General features: G+C 41.6%; 1 protein-coding gene across 2 annotated transcripts in view; it reads left to right on the top strand.

Annotated features, from left to right (window-relative positions):
- Positions 1–12,959, top strand: part of LOC127351914 (leucine-rich repeat-containing protein 49) — a 32,234-nt gene continuing 19,275 nt past the window's right edge. The window contains exons 1-10 of one of the 2 annotated variants that reach the window (XM_051379912.1): positions 1–326; positions 574–639; positions 722–782; positions 933–1,151; positions 1,317–1,419; positions 1,896–2,099; positions 2,919–2,985; positions 7,004–7,147; positions 10,961–11,077; positions 11,220–11,281. In XM_051379912.1, coding sequence (XP_051235872.1) covers positions 237–326; positions 574–639; positions 722–782; positions 933–1,151; positions 1,317–1,419; positions 1,896–2,099; positions 2,919–2,985; positions 7,004–7,147; positions 10,961–11,077; positions 11,220–11,281 — 1,133 coding nt within the window. In that variant the 5' untranslated portion in view covers positions 1–236. The remainder of the gene's footprint in view (positions 327–573; positions 640–721; positions 783–932; positions 1,152–1,316; positions 1,420–1,895; positions 2,100–2,918; positions 2,986–7,003; positions 7,148–10,960; positions 11,078–11,219; positions 11,282–12,959) is intronic. The other variant, XM_051379913.1, reaches the window with a different exon arrangement.

Raw genomic sequence — 12,959 nt, 5'->3', positions numbered from 1 at the left:
CGTTGCCACGGCAACGGTACTTGTCTCCGAGGAAGTTTGTAGTTCCTGAAGTAAACGATGAAAATCGTTTTTTGGACGAACAAACTTTGCGTTGGGTTCTAGGAACAGCTCACCGTAGCGAATGAGTTCACTTGTTTCTTTCAAATATTCCTGACGTTACGTACGGCGGCTCGGAGACCTGTTCTGTCAACGCTCACGGCTGCTCGTTACTGTTAACTTTAGCAAACGTTAGCTAAATGGAGTCAGAGCGGACTGAAGGCAAAACCATGCGCTCTCAGAAACACAACGCCAGTGCCAACGATAGATGGGTGTTTCTCACCCCCATGGTAAATACCACTTCTAATAGACTTTCACCGTCGCTTCACAGTACAGTGCTACAACGTTAGGCTAACTATTAAAAGTTGAAGCCCCAGGCTCAGAAAAGGAAATGACCTGTTATTGTTAGTTGAAGATAGCAGCCTAGCTAACATAGTTATATGTTAATGTTTGAATATCGTTGAGGGGTCTGTGTCTTATTTAATGCAACACTGGTGATCTGTTGTTGTTGTGAACAATCCCAAAAATTGTTTGCAGATCAACAGCTGCAAGTTGCACCTTACAACTGTCAAATCACTAGTACCAGAGGGAGGCCAGAGGATGGTGAGTAATAACACACAACACACTGAAGGACATTGTGTTGCCAATGCATGTTTCACAATTTATCATGTTTACCACTTCACAGACTGACTCTCAGGATCTTGTTAAAGAAAAATACATGAATACCGCCCATCATTTTAACCCAGGTAAGCTTCACCCGTCCACCCATTTCACATACTCACCCACCCACCAATCGCCCAAGAGGTTTTTGTGTGATTCAGCAGTGTATTGTACATTTATGAAGTATGTACATATTTGTATGGACTCTTTGTTTCACTATATTATACCCTTTGTAGAAAACAGGTTTCATGCATTCAGCCAGAGAGGACCTCCAGGGCCATCATTTGCAGGTGACTCTACAGATTCCTCTGCACATAATCGAGTACCACTAGCGAGTGGTGCTCACAGTGGTTTGGATGCAGTTTCACAAGAAGCTAGAGACAAATCTAGGTTACCAATCCACAGTGGAGGGGCCACTTACTATCGTAATGCCTTAAACCTTCCCAGGCCAGCAGGTAATTATGGCAATAACTTGGCAAATATTATGGGATTTAAAAACTGGTTTTATCTCAGATTATAAGACTTAAGTTATGTACCCTACAAATACATAACACTGTTTTTTATACAGTGCACTACGAGATTATGTTTATCTTGAAGTTGTTGTGTAATGTCCATGTCAGGTGGTTCTGGAGGATATAGATACAATGCAGTCCCTGGTTTTCCCTTCACTCGATTGCCTTGTGACAGTTTTGCATCCAGTTGTCAACGAATCGACTTGGACAGGTACCTCTGGTCTCTTTGAGTTTCTAACAGATTAGGATTCTACGTGTGTGGATAAAGTCTGTAAACTGGACATTTGATCGTCATGTCATGTGTCACGACAGTTCTATGTATCATGTGCTTGCAGTGTCTTTAATAATCTTGCGGCATCTCTATGCCATTTAAGTTTTGTTGTCTGTCTGTCAATATATCTGCAGTAGAAATAAGAAGTCTTTCTCTTGAAATGGCAAGTGCTTCAGATTGCCACCAGGGAGCAGCAAAGTCCCTTAAAATCCCCACCCTGTGTCTCCAAAGATAGGTGTTTTCTGACAAAGAACTACTTCACTGGTGACAGAGCAGACATAAGTCAGTCAGTATTTATAATAAAATACTAAATACTAGATTGCATGGTTTGAAGGTTACGTCAAGAAAATTCAGCGCAGATCTGTAGTCCTCCATATGAAGCCTAAATCGTTCTAAATGTTCGTTTAATTTCCCAGGCGTGGTCTGGAGGAATGTCCTCAGCTGGGCATTATGGATGGACTACAGCTTCTCAACCTCCAGCACAATGTAATCACAATGATCCAGCATCTGTCATATCTGCAACACCTTGTTTTCCTGAACTTGTATGACAATCACATCTCTGAAATGACTGGCATTGAGGCTCTAAGCTCTCTCAGGATCCTTATGTTGGGGAAGAACAGGTTGGTTGTCATCAGTAGATTCAGAATCAAACAAACACAAAAATATGTCATGTCTGAATTGCCTCTATCACCAAGGTATTACTGTGCAGTTCATATTTGTGGTAGTGAAGCAGATGATTGAGAATAGGTGACATTTTAGGATTTCTGGTTTAATGTGAAAGGCGTTGCTTGTAGGTTATTCAAGACATCGTCTGGTTTGCATGTAATGTTAATACATTTTGCTCACTAGCTGTTGCTACATGGTAAGCTTCAGAGATGAAGGTTTTCCATATGGTGCCCAGTTTAACTTAAAAATATTAATTTTGGTGTTGGTGGGTCATTTCGACAGGAGGAAGATTAAAGTGACAAATGACATCAAGATCTTACAGACGATCGCTGCCATTTGTTTCACTTTCTTTAAAACATGACATTTGTCTTTTTGGACCTATTTCCTAGGCACTTGAAGAGTAAAGAATACCACTGATTTAGCTTTCCACTGGCATTTTTCAAGAGGCAACAGCCTTTCCTTGTGTAATCTGATCTAAATCCATGTGGACAGTCCTGAACAATAAGTCACTGTACACTACTGTATGTTCGGTTTCCTCTGGGAATGTAACCTTTTAATACACTTGTTGGCCAAACTGATGTCCTCTGCTTGGAACCTGTTCAATAGACACACACACTTTCTTATTTTCCTATGGATTTCCTTAACATTTATCTACACCTGGTACATTTCAGAATGGGTGTTATTGTTTGACAGACATTGTGACAAATTGTATTTCATGTACTTTTTCATGATATATTTTTCATTTTATGTCACTTCTTCCTGATACCTCTCAGAATCCATAAGATATGTTGCCTGGAAAGCCTGTCCAAACTGAATATCCTGGATTTGCATGACAATCAGGTACTGTTCCTTCACTGTCCTCCCACCTACAGCGTGTGTGTGTTTGGTCTTGTTCATTTAGTTGCTGAAACTGTAACAGGAGATCACGATGTTGAGCTGCAAAGTTCAGTAGAAGTGGATTGTCTCTCCTACCTCCTCCACATTGTGGCTAACTAGTGGTTTGCTGTGTGAGATGCAGCTCTCTAAATGCTAAAGTCAAACAGACACGACAGCAGGAGGCCAGGCATGAGAATTCATGTCCTCATGCTCATTCTAAACTCTTCATCTAAGTTCGCTGGCCTATAAAATGTCCATTCAGAACATACATTATAGCCAGATTGCCTACTTGTTACTGTGGAGTTGTTACTATTGAGTGTCCTCAACTGTATTAGGAACAAAGAGCTCATGTCTGCCATTTTTTCTCTGTTTGATATTGCAATGTGTTGTTATATTTCCCAGGACCGTTAGAGAACAAAGAACTGAAAACCATCAGAACCCACAAGCTCTTGTTAAGGGTCTACTCCCACATCCATTTCCTCAGTGACCCTAGCATAATTTATTCAACAGGCACAACTGTTTCTATGTTTTCAGCATTGGGAATGGTTAAGAGCTGTAGCAGATTATGCTGTTCTTCAATTAATTTGAGTCTAAATCTATTATTGGGGGCTGTTTGTTCAGCCTCCGCAATAGAGCATGGCTCACTCATCTTAAAAGCTTGAGAGATTCACTGATGTCAGATGAGGATTTTAACAGCTCCTGGAAAGGGAAGCTAGAATAGAAAGGCTTCCCTTGGTCAAATTAGTGTTTTGCCAGCATTCCGCCTACGCCCCTCCTCAGAGAGCTACTCTAGAGCTCTGCTAAGACTCCCTCCCTCTCTGATGTTGGCTGCTCTTTGCATGAGCAGGCGTCCCAATTACTATTCAATGACGGCTACAGTGTTGTGTTATTTTTCCTGACAGAAGCTACTTTGTCGTCTCAAACTCTGACCACTTGCTCTGTTTCCTAACTACATCTCTACAGTTAAATTAAACAATTTTAGTAATGTGACAGTTGAATGAGCGACTTTCACTCCTTCGCCTTCTGTGCTGTCCTTGGTAGTGAGAGCACATTTCATTTGGAGGTAGCCGTATTGTTGGCAGCCGCCTATTGAGGAGCAGATGATAAACCTATTACAGATTGCTTTTCACTCACTGACTTCAAAACCTCCTGTTTTGTGAGCTTAAATAACTGTTCAATCACCTTCACTAAACGTTTTACAAACTCACCAGAGACCTGACCACCCAAATGTAACGTGAATTGCTGCACAATGATGGAGTGAGTGACGTCAGCGAGAGAATTATGGATGGATGAATTAAAATAATGTTGAAGTCATGGTTATTCTACCCAGTCGGGTTGTTGTTTAGTCACTAGCGGCCATATAATACCAGCTGCTTGTCCTCTTTCCCTTTTGTGTGCATGCTTTAACCACAAGTAGTTCATCACTGTCACCCTTTCTTCCTCCCATCCTCTAGCAGGGAGGCTCAAATCACTCCCAACCTTTCTTTCTTTTTACACATTTATTTGTGTTACAGGATGTTGTTTCATTTCCAGTTTGCTGGAACTATTCAAAACAAGATATTCTCTTTGGGAGTGTGCATCCAACCCACATTTGGTCTCAGTGACCAAGTGTTGGGGGTTACAATGTGACCTGACATTGTTGGATAACCAGTCTTTAGTTAGGCGGTGATGTTTTCCACCCGAGCAATTTGAATACTCTCAGGAGACAGTGGAGAATGCCCTACAGTGTCTGTAAAAGGAAGGAAAAGTATCAGTTAGAGAGTGTGTTAGAGATGTTGGTTAAGCTCATGTCCATTGTAGAAATAATACCCCTTCTACAAATCAAGATGATGCTTTTGATTAAGTTTGACTAAATCTGTCCAGTGTGGTAAGCGTAGTACTCTGGGTTAGGCTGAAGCTGGAACAGAGACTCCTCACAGGGATGTTCTAGGCTTTGCTGTCAAAAGTGACACCTGTAACACAAGGTTATCTTTGTTTATGTCCTCTTCTTTGACAACACAAGGCCATTATATGAAATGTTTAAGATGTGATGACTGTATTGTTTACAAGGAACATGCCAGGAGCTGGTGTTACTATCTCCACTTCTTGGCATGTCCCTCTCAACCATTCCACTCAACTCCCCAGACAAGAACAGTCCTCTGTCCTGTCTACAAAGCAATCTTTTTTTACATTTTTATTTAGTTTTTTACTAAGGTTTAACAAACATTATAGACACAGCAATATCACATCCATGTCCTACTTACCTCGAGTGTAGTAAGATGAAACAGGTACTGTGTTTGAATCATCTTAACATTATGGATGCCTGACCTACACCTCTGGAAAGTACCAAATTCATGTTGTGTAACACAAGATGCTCAAATATTTACAAATTAATCTCAAATCTGCTTCAGTGTATGTAGAGATACTGTGACTGTGTGTTGACAGAGGTCTGATATGCCGACGCCTGCCTTTGCTTAGGTCAGGGATGCCCAAGTCTGGGCCTGAGATAATGTTAACCTTGTGAGAGTGTTTTTTTTTCTCACCTTAATTTATTCAGGGAGTATTCATGGCTGTTTTTCTGCTTTACGTTCATGCATTTGCCTTCCTGGTATTTGAACCAGAAACCTGTCACAAGCCTGCCTCTCTTAGGTACCATTGTCCTGTTGGTGTGTGCTGATTGTGTGTTGACCGAAAGCATTCACGTCAACTGTGACACCACAGTACAACTGTTCTGAATGCAGACTAATGATCTCATGCTGTCCATCCATCATCAGGTGTTTGGGGTGGACTTGATGCACTCAGTTTACTGGCATTTTTGCTTAACAATGCTGCCCTCTGTATATGCACGCACTGTCAGTAGAAAAATCAGAGCCCTAGCAGTCTACCCTCACTGTTTTTTTTTTTTCAACATTTGTTCATTTAACGTACATTGTCAGAAGGTGTAAATTTGCCTCTGTGGCCAATATTCAGAGACTACTATGCACTTTTCTGTCTATTGTAATAAGTTCCTGTCTGAACTCTATAAAAAAAGAAATACATCAACTGCAGTTAATCTAAACCTCTGCAGCTAGAGTGCTGACTATGACCAGAAGGAAAGCAATACTGTATTACTCCTCACGCTACAGTGGCTCCCCGTAGGTTTGCGTATTGATTTTAAAATCTTCTTTATTAGTTTTTACTTGTATGAACTTTCTCAGACCATCTGTGAGTGCCACTGCTTTCCAAAAAAGTTGTGAAACATAAACTCAAACCCCATCTTGCTTCTTATCTTTATCTGTGTTTCTAATTTTTCAACTTCTTTTTAATATTTAATTCTGTTTCAGATGACCTATTTAACATTTGCAGTAATCCTTGAGTATTTAACAGAATCTTTGAACCCCTGCTGCCCTTTAAACCTTATCCTCACATGTACAGTGTGCACTATAGGGGGCAAACACATCTTCCTCAGGGTAAAAGCCACCAGGAACTCTTCAGAAGTTTATTTAAGTGACAGGGCCCCATAAGTATTCCTCGCAGAAGACAAGGGGTTGGAACTGTTTATCATTTTACCCCCAACTTTTTGTTTGTTGTTCCTGTCTGGGAGGTCAAACAGGAGTCACTGCTTGATGCGACTGACTGTCATTGAAGATGTTCACAAGTGATGCAGATTGTTGCTGTGAAATGACTCACTGTGAGGTACAGAGAGGAGTGGGGGTGTCATTTCTGTTTTAGTGTCATTTAGCATAAAGTGTTGCCTCAGGCATTGCAAAGAAAATGGAGCATGCTGCTTTTTGTCTCTTTCTCCTTAAAACCTTTGGCTGTGTTCAGACTAAATATTTCTAAATAGATCTGAACCATCTGATGATCTTACATACATGATTTAAATGTGCACTGAATGTGTACAGTTCCACTTGTGTTATGCTATGCTAACCCTGCCTCCCTCTGTGTTTCTATATGTACAATATGATTATGTAGATTGCCATTTTAAGTCATTTAATCTTTGTCTCACTGTGCTTTCGTACAGATCGGCCGGATAGAAAACATGTCTCACCTGGGCGAGCTGCGAGTCTTGAACCTGGCAGGAAACAGCATCTCCAGAGTGGAAAAACTGCAAGGCCTGGACTGTTTGACTGAACTCAACCTCCGACACAACTGCATCTCTGTTGTGGTGAGGGGCCTCTTTCCCAATTAGTGACAGCTTAAAGCATTTTATTCACTCGATGCTCACTATTCACACCAATTGTTCGCAGGGAACAGAATCTCGTTTTCTCTCCAAGGCAGAATTTTCTGCCCCATTCTCTTTGTGGGGCTTCTATTTTCTTTTATGCAAGCAGGAGTTGGAAATGTTATTAAAAAAATATTTTAATATTAATGCATCATACAAATGTGTTGAATCAGTGTGCCTTGCAGCTGCCTTGTGGTTTGTTAGAGCTAGGGATAGTGCTCAGCAGTTTCCTGCAGTTGTCAATGATACATTTTCTTCCTCCTGCATTGTGATGAACAATTAAGCGCACACACACACACACACACGTTCCTTAGGAAGATGTTCCTCACAAGATAAGAGTGCCAGTAGCGTCCTTCATCTTTCATCTTTGTGTCATTCCTTTGGACCACGTCTTTTTACGGTTTCCTTTGTTATGGGATCACATGTAGCTGTTTTTACTGTCACAAAATAACAAACAAAGAAATTACATCAATAGAATCTTTGTAAGAAAGTCTGTGGTGAAATGTATCTTGGTGGTGTTACCTAGGGAGACGTTGCTCATTACCCACAACCTCCCACCAACTTTCTGGCACAGTGAAAGAGAAACTGGATATTCTAAACATGGAAATCCACTCCCCTTGGTTTCTATAGTTTTAATCTGATAAACAGAACAGTGCATGCCAAAACAGGCCCCTTCATTTGTATGCAAATCCCCTAAGCCCTTTCCTGCTTTTTGGGGTAGAAAGTACAAACAGAATCCAACATTGTGTTGTATGAAACCTCTTCCCATCACTCACCCTGTCCTCACCCTGCATGTTCTGATCACGAACCACTTCCAGTCCTAATCATCAGATGCAGTGTTTTATTTGACAAACAGCAAAGGAAAAATACTACCCCTCAGCAGATTCTCCAGTCTCTGTCATTAGTGGTGTTTGCTGCCAAGTGCGTCTATCAGGCTCAAGGTAAATAACCATCCTCCAGGTGTCCAGGTTTCCCTTTCATTCAAGGCAGATGAAAAGAATGCTGTGATTGACTTACAATAAGTAAGTTTAATATTTATTTAAGTTTAATATATATATATATATATATATATATATATATATATATATATATATATAAGCATTACTATATAGCTATATAGCATTAAATGACACTGTAATGCTTACAGCCCAATAACGGCTAACACTGTGGTGATTCAAGATATAATCATTTCATAAACCTTTTGATGTTTATACTTGCTCTCAGGTGGGTCTTTTCTATTGAGAAATCCTCAATAGTCAGTAAGTGATGCATTTTACATTTTTGGCAGCAAGAACAATGATTTGTTTGGAAGAGCTGGGTAGCCAGCATGAGCAGCATTGATAAACCAGACATAGTAAAAAGGCGACTGGCTTTATGGATTAGCAGGAGTTTTTCTAATGGGTTTGTCTTCTTGTGGGGCCAGTAACAAGTCAAGCATCACTACAGTTGAAAATGCTGTTTCGTAGCTCTGCTGTAGGTTAGTCAGCTCTAGTCTGTGTGTGTTTCCTAATTTCTCCTCCGGACATAGCATATTTTTGAAATTTGAAACTGAGGGTATCTAATAAATCAACATGCTGCCTCAAAGCACTGTGAAAAATATTCAAATTAAAACTTAAATGATCAAAGACAGTGTCAATATAAGCGCAATAATGTGGATTTTTTTTTGTAATGCCCAACTGCTCAGAATGTGAAGTTTAAGAGAAGAAGCATAGAAGCTAACTTTAACTATTAAGTATAAATAAATTATTAAATTATTAAGTCATGTCTGCAAAGTGCAGTGCAAAAACACCAGATCTGTAGTCTCAACCTGTATATGTGCATAATGCACAGCATCTGCTTTTGTAGCGCACAATACCTGAGGCCAGATGTGTGTCAGCTAAGCTCACACCTCAAAACCTCAAGTCAGTGCTATTCAAAGAGCATCCACAAAACCCAACAGCTTACAACCCTTTGAAAACCCCTCCACATCCACATGTACCTGTGTTTGTTTGAGCAGTTTCATGCTCTTTTCTGGTGTGTTTTTTGCATGCGACAGAGACAGCGGTGTTGAAAGGTGGCTCTGTGTTTGTGGAGTAATGCGTCTGCAGGAGCTCAGTATGAGTGTGAAAAATGAAGACACGCAAACTGTCAGTGGAAGAGGGTGAAGGCACGGGCACAGAGACACATAAATACACACCCGCAGGCAATAGCAGCGCACACAAACACAGCAGCACAGCTGTACCCAACCTCACATCAGTTCCTCTCAGCCGATTGGTTCTGATCAAAAAGAGACCACATTGGTGGGCGATTGTTATGCAGCACATCAGCTCAGTGATGACATCATTCTGTCTGAGACGTGGCTGCTATATTTAGTCTCAGACAGCGTGCAGTGGCTTCACCAGCATCCATACAGAGACTGGCACAGACAGAGACTCTGGCAGCATTGTGGAGGGTCCGGTTAAGCTAGCACTGGATAGCATGACTTGCAATTTTTTTAAAGAAGGAAAGAGAACATGCCCCTGTATTGCTGAGGTACACAGTAAAGCATTACACAGCCAATACGACAAGAGTGCCCACACGGTCTTAGTCTTAATGCAACCATTATGTTTATTCTATGTGTTCAGTATTCTGTTCATAAGAATCATAACTTGTCTCTTCATACACCATAAGTGTCAAAGTGATTTAGTTTTACCACCAGGGAGCAATGAGCCTGGATTATCAAGTTTGCAATCCACAAAAACAGACAAACATGGTTATCTTATTTTAGTTTCAAGCTACCTGACAAATGTTAAGACCAATATTTACTTGTCTATAACCTTTAACTTTGATGTGAAGAAAAATATCTTTGGCTTGCTAGATGTTAATCTTTCTTAATTCTGTCCCTCACATACCTTGTCTCACCACCATTTTGTGCTGGGCAGGTACTTAAAGCTTAAAGGAAATTGAATGCTGGGAAAACAATCAATTACCAAAGTAACCCTCTAAGTCCATACACACTATAGCCACATAAAACACTTAGAAAACAGACAAAGGCTCTCTCTAACATTGTTTCTCATGGTGCAGGCTGTACTGAAACAAGGATGAGTAACTGTACTATATTTATATGTTAGTGTGGACAGGCATTGATGAGACTGTGCTGCAGTGTTGTGCTATTCACTGCAGCGGAGCTAGCATAAACTCAATGCTGGGCTGATCTTTCATTTGAATGGAGACTGGCAACAGTTCTGGAGGAGGCTGCGAGGCGGTGGCTGCATTATGGGCGGACGCTGACGCAGCTCATTCAGACTGCTGCTGTGAGTGTCCTCTTTGCTTCCAGCATGTGCAACACTGGCCATCCACACACACAAACCTTGACACTACTGAACGTGATTTCCTCCCACACTGCCATCTGATTAGCTTAAGTCGTTGCAGTGGTGACATTTCCTGCGTCCCTGTGTACCCTCTTCAGCTTGCCAGCTGGCCAGCTGCTGCTCCTCACCCCACCCCCCTTATCTAAATTCTGCATTGATTTTGATGCCTGATGAAAAAGCAACCCCTAGTCTGTTCCGTTTCAGTTAAATTCAACCCTAGCTATTGTTCTTGTATGATGAGGTACAGTAGCTAGCTGCTCAGAGTGTGTGCAGCTGGATGTGTATCTGTTCCAGTGAGCATTTCGAGTTAGCTTTCTGCAGGAGGGGATCTCTGCATTAGCGCAGCACACACTCCGCTCTCTCTCCCCTCCCCCCTTCCTCCTCATGTTCTCTCTCTCTTTCTCCTGCCCCTCCTCTCCATGTGCAGAAAAGGCAGCGTGCTGTATTGGGGGTGTGTGTGTGTGTGTGTGTGTGTGTGTGTGTGTGTGTGTGTGCATGCGCAGGGTGGATAGGGATGCTGTATACTGGAGCTGAGAGCTGCAAGGTGACTGAGGGAATGGAGAGGGATACAGAGCTCTGACGACAGTGACGATGCAGTGCCCTCTTCCCGAGCACTTTCTCCTCCTCACATCCCTCCATCTCTCTCTTTTCCCTGTCCCTCTTTCTCTTTCTCTTTCTCTTTCTAGACTGAGGTGGACCGCCTGCCCTGCTTGCAGCGCCTCTTTCTCAGCTGCAACAACATCACCAGGTAAGAGCTTGTACCGCTTAACTCCCTCCTCCCCACAGGGCAGGGACAGGGATGGTGGCCGGACAGTTCCATGTCCACTCCCTTGGCTCTTGGCAGGGCCTGGCCAACAAGCTGCAGGCAGAATACACACAAACACACACAGCAAAACACAGAGGTTTGCTGTGGTGGGCATTTTCTGTAACCTAGAAAACCTGGATGTGTTGTTTATTGTTAGTAATAAGCATGCTGTTACCTAAGAAATGGGTGTGCCAATACTTTAAAGTTATTCAGACAACAGTGAAGCAGGCTGAGAGAAGGTAGCTCACCTCCTCAGAAAATGAATGACAGATTGAAGGTTGGGAGTAGCAATGCTAGATAGAATGAATGACAGGTGTGTTTTGTTGCTTAGTGCAAATGTCAACCTACTTTACACACTTTTTCCTATATCTGTAGTCTGTTTATTTTTCTTCTTTGTTTCTGCCTCTCCGAGCCTAGCAATCAAGATGTCATAGAGTTAACTTGTTAAAGCGGCACAGCCTTCTCACTGAAATAAGGCTGCTTTAAAATTGTGTTTCCATAGAGGAGGGGCCTGTGTGTGGGATTCGGGGTCAGACGGTGTTCATTAGCCTCCTTCACCACAGTCACCTTGTGCTGTGAGAGATCTGACCTGACATCTCAAGCCAGCTCGGCTGTTCTGGTGTCTGTGTGATACCCTATCTGACACACTGTTGAGAGAATCATGACAAAGAAATAGAGTACAGTGTCAGTCTGTAGTGTAATGAGGAGTTTAAGATCACAAACCGATTATATGCTGCCTAAGTGTGGTTATTCAGCTAATTTCCATAATATGTACACTCATAATGTTTTGTTTCTTCGTAGTCTTATGACTATTATGGCCCTTCGGTAAAGGCGTTTCAATTAAAACTAATCTTTTGAATGGATGCTCACCTTGTCAGTGAGTGTATCCCTTTTGAAACTGTTCAATGCTGATAGGAGAGCAGTGCTCTGTTGCTAGGTAGAGGGACAGAACACACTCGTCTACGTGGTGCAGTGAGTTTGCACAGTAGAGGATGTTAGAGCAAAAAAAAATCCCTCAGTGATCTTTGCAGTCATTATTTCACTCATCATTATATTGCATTTATGACTTAACCTGCCTGAATTAAGTTAGACACCTTATGAAACCGGAGCCGGGCAAAACTAATAATGACAAGTCAGTAAAGAACAATATGCAGGGATTGTAGTGCAGCCACACCTCACTCTGCACGTACAGCACACACATATTTTTGATATTCCCTTCTTATTGGACCTTTTGATATCACCTAGTGATAGGTGCATGTAGACGTTTCATTACTGCAACTATTATTGAGCAGCTTTATCATAGTAACAATACCCAAGAGGCCATTGGTCACTGTGATTATGACTGCAATAATTATGCAAAATGCATGACATGCAGTCAAGCACCATTGATGTCTCTCAAGTAATCACTCATAATCACTGTGAAAAATTGCCTCTTCATAATTGCTAGAATAGAATTGTCTCTATTATAAGTAATTATGTGAAATGATACATAATAATAACATAAAAATGCCCCAGGTTACTGTTTGTGGGTCTTGGGCTATCATCAGTCTATGTTCCAGTGCAAAAGAGAAGCCTATGGCTGTGCCTACTCTCTTTCTGAGATAAGAGAGAAAATAATACT

The sequence above is a fragment of the Dicentrarchus labrax genome, unplaced genomic scaffold, assembly GCF_905237075.1.
Source record: "Dicentrarchus labrax unplaced genomic scaffold, dlabrax2021, whole genome shotgun sequence".
Classification (NCBI taxonomy): domain Eukaryota; kingdom Metazoa; phylum Chordata; class Actinopteri; family Moronidae; genus Dicentrarchus; species Dicentrarchus labrax.
Note: the sequence above shows the minus strand (reverse complement) of the source record. Positions and strands in the feature narration are given on the sequence as shown.